General features: G+C 50.2%; 1 protein-coding gene across 1 annotated transcript in view; it reads left to right on the forward strand.

Annotated features, from left to right (window-relative positions):
- The first annotated feature begins 3,472 nt into the window (after positions 1-3,472).
- MAN1C1 (mannosidase alpha class 1C member 1) overlaps positions 3,473-12,920 on the forward strand; it is a 131,005-nt gene continuing 121,557 nt past the window's right edge. The window contains exon 1 of the mRNA XM_028514022.2: positions 3,473-5,099. Coding sequence (XP_028369823.1) covers positions 4,560-5,099 — 540 coding nt within the window. The 5' untranslated portion in view covers positions 3,473-4,559. The remainder of the gene's footprint in view (positions 5,100-12,920) is intronic.

Consider the following 12,920-nt stretch of genomic DNA (forward strand, 5'->3'; position numbering starts at 1 on the left):
TGGGGTGAGTGTGCTCTTCCCCTGCCCTGACCTCCTGCAGCACTTGCTCTCGTGGCGTTAAAAGATGCAGAACGATAGACTCGGAAAGACAGAAGGGGCTCTGGAGCCTGACCAACTGGGTTCATGATCCCCCCTCTGCCACTTCTCTTCTGTGTGACATTAGGCAAGGTCCTTAACATCTTTGTTTTAGTTTCCTCTCCTGTAAAATGTCAGCAATAATAGTACCTGCCTCATGGGGTGGCTGTAAGGATCAGAGAAATAAGATTCTATACCATGTTTGTATAAGGGTTTCACACCTACTGAGTGCCCCATTAACCTTAGTTATTATTAATATTATTAACAGAAAAAGCGTAGATTCTGGGGTTAGACGAATGTGGTTTTCTCTCATATTTATTTATCATTTATTCTCTGTGTGTCTTTCAACAGGTCGTGCCATGCTCAGGAACCTCAGTTTCCCCATCTGTTAATTTGGGGTCTCAAGGCTGACTTCAGGGAGGACCACTGTGAGGGTGAGATAGGATGAGAGAAGAAGACCTGGGCTAGGGCCCAGTGCTGGGGTTTCCTTCCCAACGGGCTGCATTCATCCCTCTTGCCTTTAGACAAGCAATTCCCTGAAGATCGGCTTCATGTCTGCCTTATTTAGGGCTGTTATGCCAGCCCCTCTGTAAATGGCACATAATAGGTGTTCGATAAAGAGTACTTCACTAAATAAATGGATGAATCAACAATGACAGGGACCATGCCTTGCTCATCATTGTGTCCTCCCGAGACTAGTGTGATACTTAGCATCTAATGTCAATAAATGTTTGTTGACAGAATAAATAGATTTTTAAAATAGCTTTCATTTCTGCGCCCAGTCCCTTTTGCGTTTCTGAATTAAACTGAGAAAGGTACTTGTTAACTGACTCTTAATCTCTCTGAGCCTTAATGTTCTTATCTGTAAAATGAAGCTGTGAATAGTATGTGCCTCATAAGATTATCCTGAAAAATAAATGAAGCAATATGCTTGATACATAGAAAATGTCAGTTCACTATTATTCCCCTTCCTGAGCCTCAGTTTCCTCCCTTGTGAAATGGGCGTCCATTCATTCGTTCATTGCTCACCAAATATTGCGCCCACATGCAAGGCACTGTAGTTAAGAACTAGGGCAGTGAGAGAGGTGAACGAGCCATGGTCCCCACCAGGAAGAACTTGGTGTCTGCTGTGGGACACACGTCGACAGTAGAAATCCAGTGAGAAAAGAGCCGAGGTATGTGTAAGGTCTGTGGGGTCAAGGAGTGTGGAAGTGGGATAGGCACCCCCAGAGTTTCGGTGAGCTTGTTGGGGAGATTGTAAAGGCGTGGGTACTACCAACTCAGTGTAATCACCCAATGATATTTGTTGGAAATGGAGTTGTCTCCTCAGTGCTCTGATTTTTATAGCCTGAGTCTGTGGAAGGCATGTTAGTCCTGCTGCAGCCCCACTTTCACCTTGGTCACCGGCATACCACAGATTGGTCCCAGGTGTCACCATCACTATGAGCATCCAGTTCAAACAGACAAGTCCTTCTGAGGCTCAGTCTTGCCTTCCTCCCTTTCTCCTGGGTCCTAGCTTCTCAAGGGACTGAACAGTGGCTCCCCAACTCTTTTGATTTGGAACAATGCAAGGTGCCTCTAAAGAATGCTAAGTTCCTGCCTGGTTCTCCAGACACAGGCCTGCCCCTTTCAGAGTGAGAAGATGCTTAGGCAGTGGGGATCAGGAGGGGCCAGGCCAGGTGTCCGGGCTCCTGTATCCAAGTGGATCACATCCTTGTCTCTGAGGGGTCCAGGAAACTGACTCCTGCCAATCAAACTCATTACTGAAACATCTGAATTAGAACTTCTGGGGTGGGGGGGGCGTTATTCAACCCAACAGCCAAATTATTTGCACCTGTTACCCAGACTAGCTTTTTATTTTCAACTGAAAGAGATTTATATGCCAAGGGTATTTAAATATCCGGGGAGGGTCTGCTGTCAGTGGCCTGACCAGAGGTATAAGGATATCTGAGTCCCCAAAGCCCATCGGTAGCAGGCCTCAGGGAAGAAGCAAGATTTACGAGGTGAGAGTCGCCTGGGCCGATTCTTCTGTCAGGAAAGTCCTCCCTGCAGTATTTTCTGTCTTGTCAACGCTGCATTTCATTTTAAATTGCAGCTGAAAGCAGATATTTTCCCTCTTGCCTATTACACCTCTTAATTTGTTTCTCCCTCTGCTGTTATTTGTCTCTATAAAAGTGTTTTGCATGAAAGACCCACACAGCACAATGTTGCTTTGCCCTGGGTTTTCCTTCCTAACAGGAAGAAAAGACATAGAGAGACTTAAGTGCAAGGAGGAAAGAATGAGGGCTTTGAGGTCAAGACACATGAGTCTGGGTGGTGCGTACATGTGCATGTTTTGGGGCCTGCCTGTTGTGCATCTGTGGATATATGAGTGCACATGCCAATATTTGAGCTGATGTGTATATATCTATTCATGCTTTGGTATAATCACTTAGTGTCCACACCTAAATTAAGTGTATGCTTGTGTGCAAGTACACACCCACACGCAATCTGTGAGTGCATATATATCTATGCAGAGGATCGCACAAGTGAGCATAAACACATGCAGGCACCTAGGAACCCATGCCACATGTGTGTGATCTTGTGTGCACACAGCCAGGGTCCTCTCCTTTCTTGCCCTCCTACCTTTGCAGTTAGCATCTCTCCCTGCCCGACCCAGGGGTCCTGGCCAGGTTTTGGGCTGAGGGTAAAGGAAAGCAGAGCAGTGGTCTGCGGGGCTCCACTCAACACACTGCCTTAACCAGACCCAACCCTGGCCACAGTTCCCTGGCTTGGCTCCTGCCACCCCCTCCTCACAGCCTGCCACGACAGCACCTCCGCGGCTCCTGTAGAAGCTCTGGAGACCCCTGGGCAGGCCCCAAGCACCCTGCCAACCCTGGACTGACACTGAGAGGTGAGAGAGGTAACCTAACAATGACCAGGGCCCTCCAGTCTAGCCAGGTCTGCTGCCCCGGAGGGACCAACAACAGAAGGATGAACAACCAGAGTGGTGCGGGCGGGGGGCGGGGGCGGGGGGGTGGTGGCCGGAGGGGGGGGTTTAGTCGCTTCCAGTCCAGCGAATGCTGGATACTAACCAATGGGCTACTGCGGCCCCACAAGGATCCCTCCAAGACAGCCAATGACCTCCCTCCGCTCCCCACCCCGCCCTCGCCAACCCCCCGCGCAGCTGGACCGTTGGTGCTGATGGGATGAGGGGAGTATGCACTGTGCGGGCTATTTGGGGGAGGGGGCGTGGCTTGGAGTCCAGTTCCCTCTCTTCGCCCTCACAGAGGCCCCACACTCCCAATCCACAGACGTGAGGCCATTGGCCTGGCTGCGGCGCCGCGGAGGTGGACCATGGGGGCGCAGTGGGCGTGGCCTGAGGGCGTGGCCCGGTGGGAGGCGGAGCCGCGGGCGCTGTCTCAGTGAAAGCCAGGCTGCGGCGGCGGAGCTGAGGCGGCGGAGGCGGCAGAGGCAGTGGAGGCGGCGGGGTGGTTGTACGCGTGGGACGCAGGCTCAGCGGTGGCGGCGGTTCAGCCTGCAACAGCACTGGCCCGTCTGGAGCGGCCGCTGTGAAGACGCCAACTGCAGCGGAAGAGCCGCAGCCGGGGCTACAAGCTCCGCGGAGCCGGTGGTCGCCGGGAACAGGTGATGCCAGCGGGCACCGGAGCCCTCCCGAGTTGGCAGGGCGAGAACCCTCACTCCCAGGCGCAGCTGCAGCCACCCCGCTGTGGCTGATCGCGGTCGGCCCCCGGCTCCGGACTCAGGCTCGAGCATCCCTGCGCTCACGGGTACCCAGAAAGCCCTCTGCCCCGGCAGGCTCAGAAGTGTCAGCTCCCGCTGCCTGGCGCTCGCTCCGCGGAGGGACAAAGTTGTGGACGTGTCCAGATAGCCGAGTCCGGGTGCTGTCCTGATCTGGCTGGGTCAACGCGCTCTCGGAGCGCCGCTGACACACCGGCCGCTGACACACCGGCCCTGCAACTGCCTTGCCTCCCCCGCGAGTCTGCTCCCTCTGGGAACTGCTTCTGAGGCTGAAACTTTGGGCCGAAGGCTGAGGGCGGCTCGGCTCGGGGACGAGGCCTGTGGGCACCCCTCTACATCGACAGCCCCGGTACCGCGGACGGCATGTGACAACCCCAGCAACGGCCGCAGCGCGGGAAGGCGCGGGCCCCGTGGGCTCCGGCCGCTGCGAGGAAGAGCTGCGCGGCCGGCCCTTGCGGGCCCGGGCCCGGAGCCGTGCCACCCGGCTCGCCCGGGCCCCGCCAAGGCCGCTGCGCCCCCGCCTCGGCGTGGGAAGACTCGCTCCAAACTCTGAAGGAAGTTCATCCTTTAGAGGCAGTTCTAAACCGGCGGAAACTCGCAGAGACCCCTGCCACCCCGGACGGCGCCCCTTGACGACCTCCCTTAGCCGAGGGAGGCCTCGGCTCTGCTGACAAGTGCCTAGACTCTGAGAGCCTCAGGGACCCGGCTGGAGCTGACCGTCCCCAGTCCTGTGCCAAGCCAGGATGCTCATGAGGAAAGTGCCCGGCTTCGTCCCGGCCTCCCCGTGGGGGCTGCGTTTGCCGCAGAAGTTCCTTTTCCTTCTCTTCCTCTCAGGCCTCGCCACCCTGTGCTTCGGGGCCCTCTTCCTACTGCCCAACTCCTCTCGCCTCAAGCGCCTCTTCCTGGCGCCCCGGACCCAGCATCCCGGCCTGGAGGTAGTTGCTGACATCCCCGGCCAACCCTCGGCCCGAGAGCAGGAGTCGCCCCCTAAACCGGCCCCCGCTGCGCCAGCCCCGGGCAAGGATGACCCCAACAGCCAAGCCAGTACCCGTAGCAGGAAAGGGTGGCTGCGGCGTACCCACCCCACCAGGCCCCGGGAGGAGGCCACGGAGCCCCGGAGCAGCGGTGTCGAGGCCCTCAGACCCCAGGAGGGGAGCATTCCATTTAGCTTTGACTTCAACGCGTTCAGGAGCCGCCTCCGCCACCCGGTCCTGGGGACTACAACTGATGAGAGTGAGGAGCCCCAGAGCCTAGTTCAAACCCAGCGGGAGAAAATCAAGGAGGTAAGGACGTCTCCCCATCCCCAAAAGAAAAGAGCCTCTTGTGCTTCCATCACTTCCCCTGGCCCCAGTCGCTCCTGCTCCCTGGTCTACTCTAAGCCCCCTGGGCACACTCTGTACCCTCTTTTCTCCTCCCAAACTTCCCACCTTTATTCCTCCCTGCTCACTTTCCCACCGCTGGGTTCCATTGATCATCCCCACCCCTGAGAGGTGGTAGCTGAACCACTAGACCAACTTTCCCCCACCCCCACACTGGGCTTTCAGTCCAGTCCCAGACCAGGTGGGTGGGCTCCACTCCTTCCTTTTGTGTAGTTGTTAGTAAGAGTTTTGTGCAGTCTCTAGCAAAGTTCTTCAACAGGCACCCTATCTGCTTGCACCGGGCCAAGGGCCATGTTCTTTCTCACTGTGTGTCCTTAAATCCTGACTTCCCCCAAACCCCTGTAGGATCTGCTACCTGAAAACCCAGGATTTGAGGGGAGGGGAGGGGCGTTTGGTGCCCTACAAGTCTTTTGTAGCCAATCTATAAACTAGAGGATGTTGTGCGTTCTTGTTAACTATTTCTATTGAGCTTTGGAAGAGTTGCACCTAATTGCATGTGATGCAGAAAGAAATGATCAGTAAGGTGGTGGTAACATTACAGAAGCTTCAAGGTTATTGGCTTACTGAAGCAGGTCTTGGACTTGGTCCCTGTAGGTATTGTACCAGGGAGGAGTTTAGAAGGATCACTTTGACTCTGATTCTTAGTCTTAGTTTAAGAAATCAAAAGCAAACACAGCTTCACCATGGCTTGAAACTGTTGCCAAGCTGCCACTGGTACCTAAATATTCTGCTCTACCACTGTCAGAACTGTCTGGGTGAGAGGTTTGTGCTCAGCAATGCAGAGAGGCTGCAGTAACACCCCCGGGCCACAAGGGGGCTGTGGGCAAGCGGTGGGTGAGGGTCTTCTCCCTAGAAAGGAGAGAGGCTCCCCCCACCCCTCTACAGGGACCGAGGGAGAAAGGGCTGCTTCTCTCTGGACTTCTCAGTTTGCTGCAAAGGAGTCAGCAGGTTTGCTGTGATTTCCAGGGGGAGCAGGCAATGGGGGTCAGGACCTGCCCTGCCAGGCAAGACCTATGCAGCCAGTGGAGAGCTCAGTTATCCTCTCTTTGTCAGGCTATCCTCCCTCCCAACTGCCACCTTTCCCCCACTTCTTGTTTTTTTGTTTGTTTGTTTTTTTTAGCTTTAAAATTTTTTTTATTGATTTTAGAGAGAAGGAAGGAGGGAGGGAGAGAGGAAGGGACAGAGAGAGAAAGAGAGAGAGAGAGAGAGAGGATTTGTTGTTTCTCTTATTTATGTATTCATTGGTTGATTCCTGTATGTTCCCTGACCAGAGATCGAACCTGCAACCTTGGCATATCAGGATGATGCTCCAACCAACTGAGCTATCTGGCCAGGGCCTTTCCCCCACTTTTCATCTCTACAGTTACTCAGCCCTGCTTGGAAACTGTTAACCAGCAATCACAGGACATTTTGTGACTTCAAGACAGGAAGACAAGATGAGGCCTTGTTTTGTGTGTGTGTGTGTGCGAATGCTCGCTCTCAACTTCCAAATTCTTGTTGCTATCTCAAAGGTTAATTAAAGGTTGCAGTAACTAAGGAAGGGGCATCTTTTTGGTTAAGAAACTGTTGTTGAATGCCCACCCGGGCCACCCACAGCTCTCTTTCACAAATCTCCCTTTCTGCCCATCAGACCTTCTCAGAGGGCAGCAACCCCCCCATGAAATCACATATGATCTGCATGGATGCAGTTTTTCATGGGGTGTCCAGGGCTGCCATACATTTTCAAAAGGATCTCCGAAGGATTAAGAATTAACTACTGTGCTCTTCCAGAAGAGGAGCTTTCTGCATTTGTGTCTGCATATGTGACCCATTTCTGAAAGCCTGGGTTTGGGCGTCGTGGCAGACTGGCTAGTGGGGACTCGGTGTTGCCCCTCTGTACAAAGACAGCCCCCCTTGCTGGCAGAGGCTGCGGTGGCAGGAGGGCGGTGGGAGTTGGGAGCTGTGGAAACTGTGCTTTGCGGGTGGCTGTGAAATAACATGATGGGTGAAGGTCCATGTTGGGTGCCAGATGTCTGGGTTTTTCTCTCTGGCATCTGTGTACCCCAGTAGTAGCTGGAGGCCTACTTGCATATACTAAAGTCGAAGTTTACTGAACCCTCTCTTACTATCTTGAAGACGTTAAGCTCCTCAGAACGGAGAGGCCTGGACTATATAGACTATTAGGTTTTGAAGCCTGTTGCCTCTTCAGGCTTCTTGAATTTGGACCTCAACCCCCTCACCCTCCCAAACAACCTGAGTAATGTGGGGCGGAGTTTTTGGTTTATCTCTTAACCCAGAGTTACCTTCCCTGGTGTCCCACCTGCTGGGGAATGCATGTGGTTATTGCAGGAGAATGTCTTTATTTCTTCCTCATTTAAATGTCTGTCTGTGCCATGCCCAAGGGTGGATCATTTCCGAAAGGTGCCTGTTTTAATAAAAGGGACTGTTGCTTTCCTCTCTGGCTTGTTTATTTCCAGACATGGATTGATTAGGCCCCAGGAGCAGAGGGGGAGCTGGCATCAGATAAAAAGGGCTCTGTTCTTATAAGATGAGGTTTTTTTTAAAGTGAAAGTAAACACCAAGAGAGAGTCAGAGAGGGTGATAAATGAGAGTGAATGAAGACTGAACACCTAGGCTCTAGATGGACGAGGTATATTTATCAACATTCTAGTCTGAGGGATGAACATGGGCACTGGGTCTGTGCTGATAAGCTGGGTTGGAGCTGCATGTTCTGGGTGTTTATGCATCAGGAAGCAATCCGTCACCAGAACCAACGATCTCTCCTCACTTCGCTGTGCTGGAACTTTAGGAGGCGAGGTGGTGGAAAGGGGACACCCAGAGAACACGGGTTCGACAGTTTAGCTCAACTGGCAAGCTGTCAGACTCAGGGAAAGTTACACCCTCTCCTTCCTGGACTTCATTTTCCCTTCTGTAAAAGGGGGTGAGGGAGGGGAGAATAGGCCGGTCACACACACTCTTGCTCCTGGGCCTGGCCTCTGAGTAGACTGCCAGTCTGCTCAGGAACTTCACAGCAGATGGGCTTTCCCCAGCTCTGCCTTCAACGTGCCTTAGCCCCATGACGTCAGGGACAGCAGTGTGCTACCGTTGATGGTGTTCATCGCTGTATCCTTAGCACCTAGTCAAGAATAGATATTTACGGAGTTAAGTTAATTATCCCTATCACCCATATTGGGTTTTAGATGTGGGGTTGAACAGTGACAGGTTCTCAGCTTGGGATCAGAAGAGTAAAGGGTCGGAGATGATGGAAAATGGCTAACATTCTTCCCCTTCCATATCTGATGGTAGTATAGGAAATTATTATTAAAATTACTATAGAGTCCTTGGCCATAGGTGGGTTTCTGCTGGATTTAAGTTCAACAGACTCTTTTCACTCATGATAAGAGTTGGGCGTATATAGCTTGTCAGGATTACATCCCAGTGAAAGGGTTCAGACTCTCCTGGTTCCTATCAGTGATGGTTGGTTGCTGCTCTGGGGAACCTCAGTTGTCCCTTCCAGAGAAAGGGGCTTTTATTAAAGGGGATTGGGACAGTGCAGTACCTGGGACAGTGAGGACACAGCACTGGAGTGCAGCTAGCCCACGTGAAGAATGTGGGTTAAAGTTCACCCTCATCCTATCCCCTCTGCCCTCACACACCACTGTATGTGGCAGTTCTACATAAAGAATCCAGCCTGGGTTCAAGTCCTAGCCACACCATCAGCTCCAACCTAAGGGGAAAATTCCTATTGATCACTGCACCTCAATTTTCATGGTAAAACGAACAGACTGGCATTTAGGAGGTTCTTACCTCTCCCTTACTCCTACCTGTTTACTGTTTTCTTTATGGATCTGATCCACACAAGACCTAGAATAAGGTGTGACACCTAGCTGGCTCAGATACCTGAATGAGCAGCCACAGTAAAGATCTATAAACTAGCAGTTAAGGTTTTTGGTGGCAGAGCCTGGTCCTTCCTCCTAGGATACCTAATTCTGAGTCTCAAGAGTAGGGGCCCACAGCAAGGTTTGGGGGCTCTGCAGCTCCATGTCCCAAGAGGTCTTTTAGAAGTTGCAGTAATTTCCCAAGTGCAAGTTTAACTTGAAGAGAGTAGGGAGGGGCAGCCATGAGTAAAATCTCTCAGGTCCGGATAACAGGCGTCTGCAGGATGCCCGAGTCGCCCTGGAGTGCCTGCGATTTGGCAGCGAGTGCTCAGGCTCTTGACTCCCGTACCTGCTGCCTTAAGCCCCCAGGGTATTGCTGGTAATGATATGTGGCTATGTCTGAGTAAGTCATCTTGGCAAATGCTCTTTGCTCCCCATTAATGGGCTGGTTCGTTAGTCATGTGTGGTTTCTCTGTGTATCTGATTTATCGCTGCTCGTGCCAGGGCCAGGTAGGAAAATTAAAAGGCCTTGTGTTCTTTATAGCATGTGAATCTGAGCCTGTGAGATGTTCAGGATAATTAATATCAGCAACACCTCGGATTTAATAGCTTTCCTTTGAAGATGTCTGTTTAAGTTGCAAATCCATTGAACATCTTCCCCCCCACCCCCACATCCTTCAGTTTTGCTCTTGTCCTGCTCTGTGGTACATTAAAACAGATAGAAATACTAGCCTGTAATAACTGGGCAGGTCACTTGGGAGACCCTTACATCCTAAGCCCAGCCACGTACCTCATCCTTTTTCCTTAGAACTGAGTACTCTAAGGAAAGCTTAGAACTTGTCCCTGCCAGGTATACAACTTAACAGCCGCAGGTTGGGTGCATCTCTACTTTTATTTTGAGTTGCGCCATCACTTGGGAGAATTAGACGCAGACATTCCAGGAACAATTGCTTCTCGGGCCTCACATCCCTGCCTATCTTTAATGTTTGATCTAGAAACAAATAATACAATGACTTTTAAAAGTCAGATGCTTATTTCACATTGTAGTTAGCAGGGGGGTAAGAATACAGATTCCCCTGTGGTTTTCAGAGTGACTGATTTACATCTAAGCGCAAGAAATGCCTTTTCTCTAGCTTTCCCCGAAGACCGATCCATTACTCCACCAAAAATAAATATTGTGATATATATCACACATACGTTGCTCAAAGGGGCTTACATCTTTTCTGTTATTGAAAAAGATAAATCAGGCTCACAGATTGGAAAGCCGCGTGCAGGAGAGCTGTTTGGTCATCTGGATGGGCACCCAGCCTTGTGGCACTGCCTCTGCCCCGGCCCCTGCCTGGGGAGGTGCTGCCTCCCCAGTGGAGTCTGTGTTAAGGGAGGTGGTGGGGGCTTTGGGAGATCCTCTCCCTGCCTGGCTTTCATGGGCCTGGTCAGGAAAGCCTTAGCCAGGAAATGACTGACAGGATTCAGAAGAGCAGTTGCCTCGGGTGAATTCATGGGCATTTATTACATTTCTCTAAAACAGGGGCTATGCACAGAGCTGGGATGGATGTCATAAACCAAGGATTATTGTTATTGTTCCAGTTCTGTACACCTGCAGTCCAAAAGAAAACAAACAGGCTCTTTCAGACCATAATCCCTGGCTCTTGGTTTCCCATGACCCTGGGGCCGAGGCCGTTGTATAAATGTCTGCATAGTTTGGGGAAAAGAAACAATGGACCTTCTTAGTCCTGTATTATCATGGCAGATCGTGGTAAGAAACAAACCTGGAGACTCAAAGAATTTTGAGGACTCCAGGACCTAAGTCCCTCTCCTCTTCCCTCCTTTGCCCTCACTCGGCTCTGGGGACTAGTTTATAGCTGGGGCAGCATTTTGGTTCTTTAAATGCAGAAATTGCTGTGAGCCATACCTGCTTGTCTATTTCACTATTCCTGGAAAGAACAGAAGCCGGAAGCCACAGACACCAAAGCTACAGGCTGTGGACTCAGGGTGGTGGCCCAGCTGTAGGTGTTTCTTCCCCTGTGAGAAAGCTGTTTTCTAAGATTTGGATTGAGAACTCCCCAAACTCGGCAGTCAGGTGGTCGGAACATCTTGTACTATAAGGGGTTCTGCGTATTCTCTTAACTCTGAATTTCCATTAAATGGAGACCAGGGCAATTTTCCATCTATTTTAGTGCAGTGCCGTTAGTGGTAAGTTTTGCAGAAGAAACTTCGGCATACTGATTAGCGTCCTTCTTAATAGAAAAGCAATATTTGGGCTCTTATCTGGCACGCTTTGGGAGTCCGCTGCTCCGCAAGTGAGCCTTCCAGGCAAACAGGTTTCACTACATAGCAACCATTCTCAGTGACTGGATAATAGATTTGCTCCCTCCCTCCCACCTCTGCCATGACTTGGGGGTCACCATCAAGTCCGCTGTGCAGTGCAGCGGTGTTCTGTAGGGCCTGGTCAGGTGTGTGGATCTGACTGTCCTCTCCAACGCCTGTCCCTTGTGTTCTTGTATTTTGTTTTCCTTCATGACAACCCCGTGATACAGGACACCATCTACTTATTTAAATATAAATATAACTTCTATATGGAGCAAAGTGCACAGATCTTAAGTATATAGTTTGCTAATTTTAACAAACACAGAAAGCCGCCCCCTTATCATAGAAACCCCTCCCCTATCAAGAGGTGGGACACTTCATCACCTCAGAAGCCCTCTCTGTTCCTTCCCAGTCAATCCCCCATCGTCCGCCCCCAACCACTGTTTTGGTTTGTCACCGGAGACCAGTTCTGTCTGTTCTAAAACTCCACGTAAACGGAGTAGTACAATCTGTGCCTTTTTGTGCGAGACAACTTTCGTCTACGTTGCATCAATACTTCATCCCTTTTTGTTGTTGAGGGGTATTCCGTTATATAAATAAACCATAATTTGTTTCTCTCTTTACCTGTTTTTGGACTTTTTAGTTGTTTCCAGTTTTGGCTATTATGGATAAAGCCTCTTTTGTGTAAGTATTTATGTTTATAATAAACTGGAATCGTTTCTCCAAGTAGTTAGACCATTTTATATTTCCACCAGCTGGTGAGGGTTTTGCATCTTCAGCAGCACTTGGTATTGTCCACCTTTTCAAGTTTAGCCAGTCTCATCATGTGCAGTGACATTTCACTGTGATTTTAATTTTTGTTTTCCTGTTAACTGTTGATAGTAAACATTTTTCATGTATTTATTTGCATTTCTGTATCTTCCTTTTAAGTATCTATTAAAATATTCTGCCATTTTTGTCAAAAAAATGGGCTCTCAATCATTTTATTGAATTCTACAAATTCTTTACATGTTCTAGATATAAGTTCTTTATAGATATATGTGTATTTGCTCCCATTCTATGACTTATCTTTCCATTTTCTTACTGATGTCATTCAGAGAGCAGTGGTTTTACATTTTAATGAAGTCCAATGTATCAATATTTTCTTAAAAAAAAAAGATATTATTTATTTATTTATTTTTAGAGAGAGGGGAAGGGAGGGACAAAGGGAGAGAAACAGCAGTGTGTGGTTGCGTCCCGCATACCCTCTACTCAGGACCTGGCCCGCAACCCAGGCACGTGCCCTGACTGGGAATTGCACCGGCGACCTTTCAGTTCGCAGGCTGGCGCTCAATCCACTGAGCCACACCAGTCAGGGCCAATATTTCCTTTTATGGTTATTGTATCTGTGTGTACTTAAAAAAAAACAAACCTTTGTCTACCCCATGATCGCAAAGATAGTCTTAATTCCAGAAGCTTGATCATTTTCATTTTTACAGTTAGGTCTCTCCTCTGCTTCCAATTAATTAATTTTTATATGTGGTGTGAGGTAGGGGTTAAGGCTCATTACTTTCCATTTTGA

The sequence above is a fragment of the Phyllostomus discolor genome, chromosome 5 (genome assembly GCF_004126475.2).
Source record: "Phyllostomus discolor isolate MPI-MPIP mPhyDis1 chromosome 5, mPhyDis1.pri.v3, whole genome shotgun sequence".
NCBI classification, from domain to species: Eukaryota; Metazoa; Chordata; class Mammalia; order Chiroptera; family Phyllostomidae; genus Phyllostomus; species Phyllostomus discolor.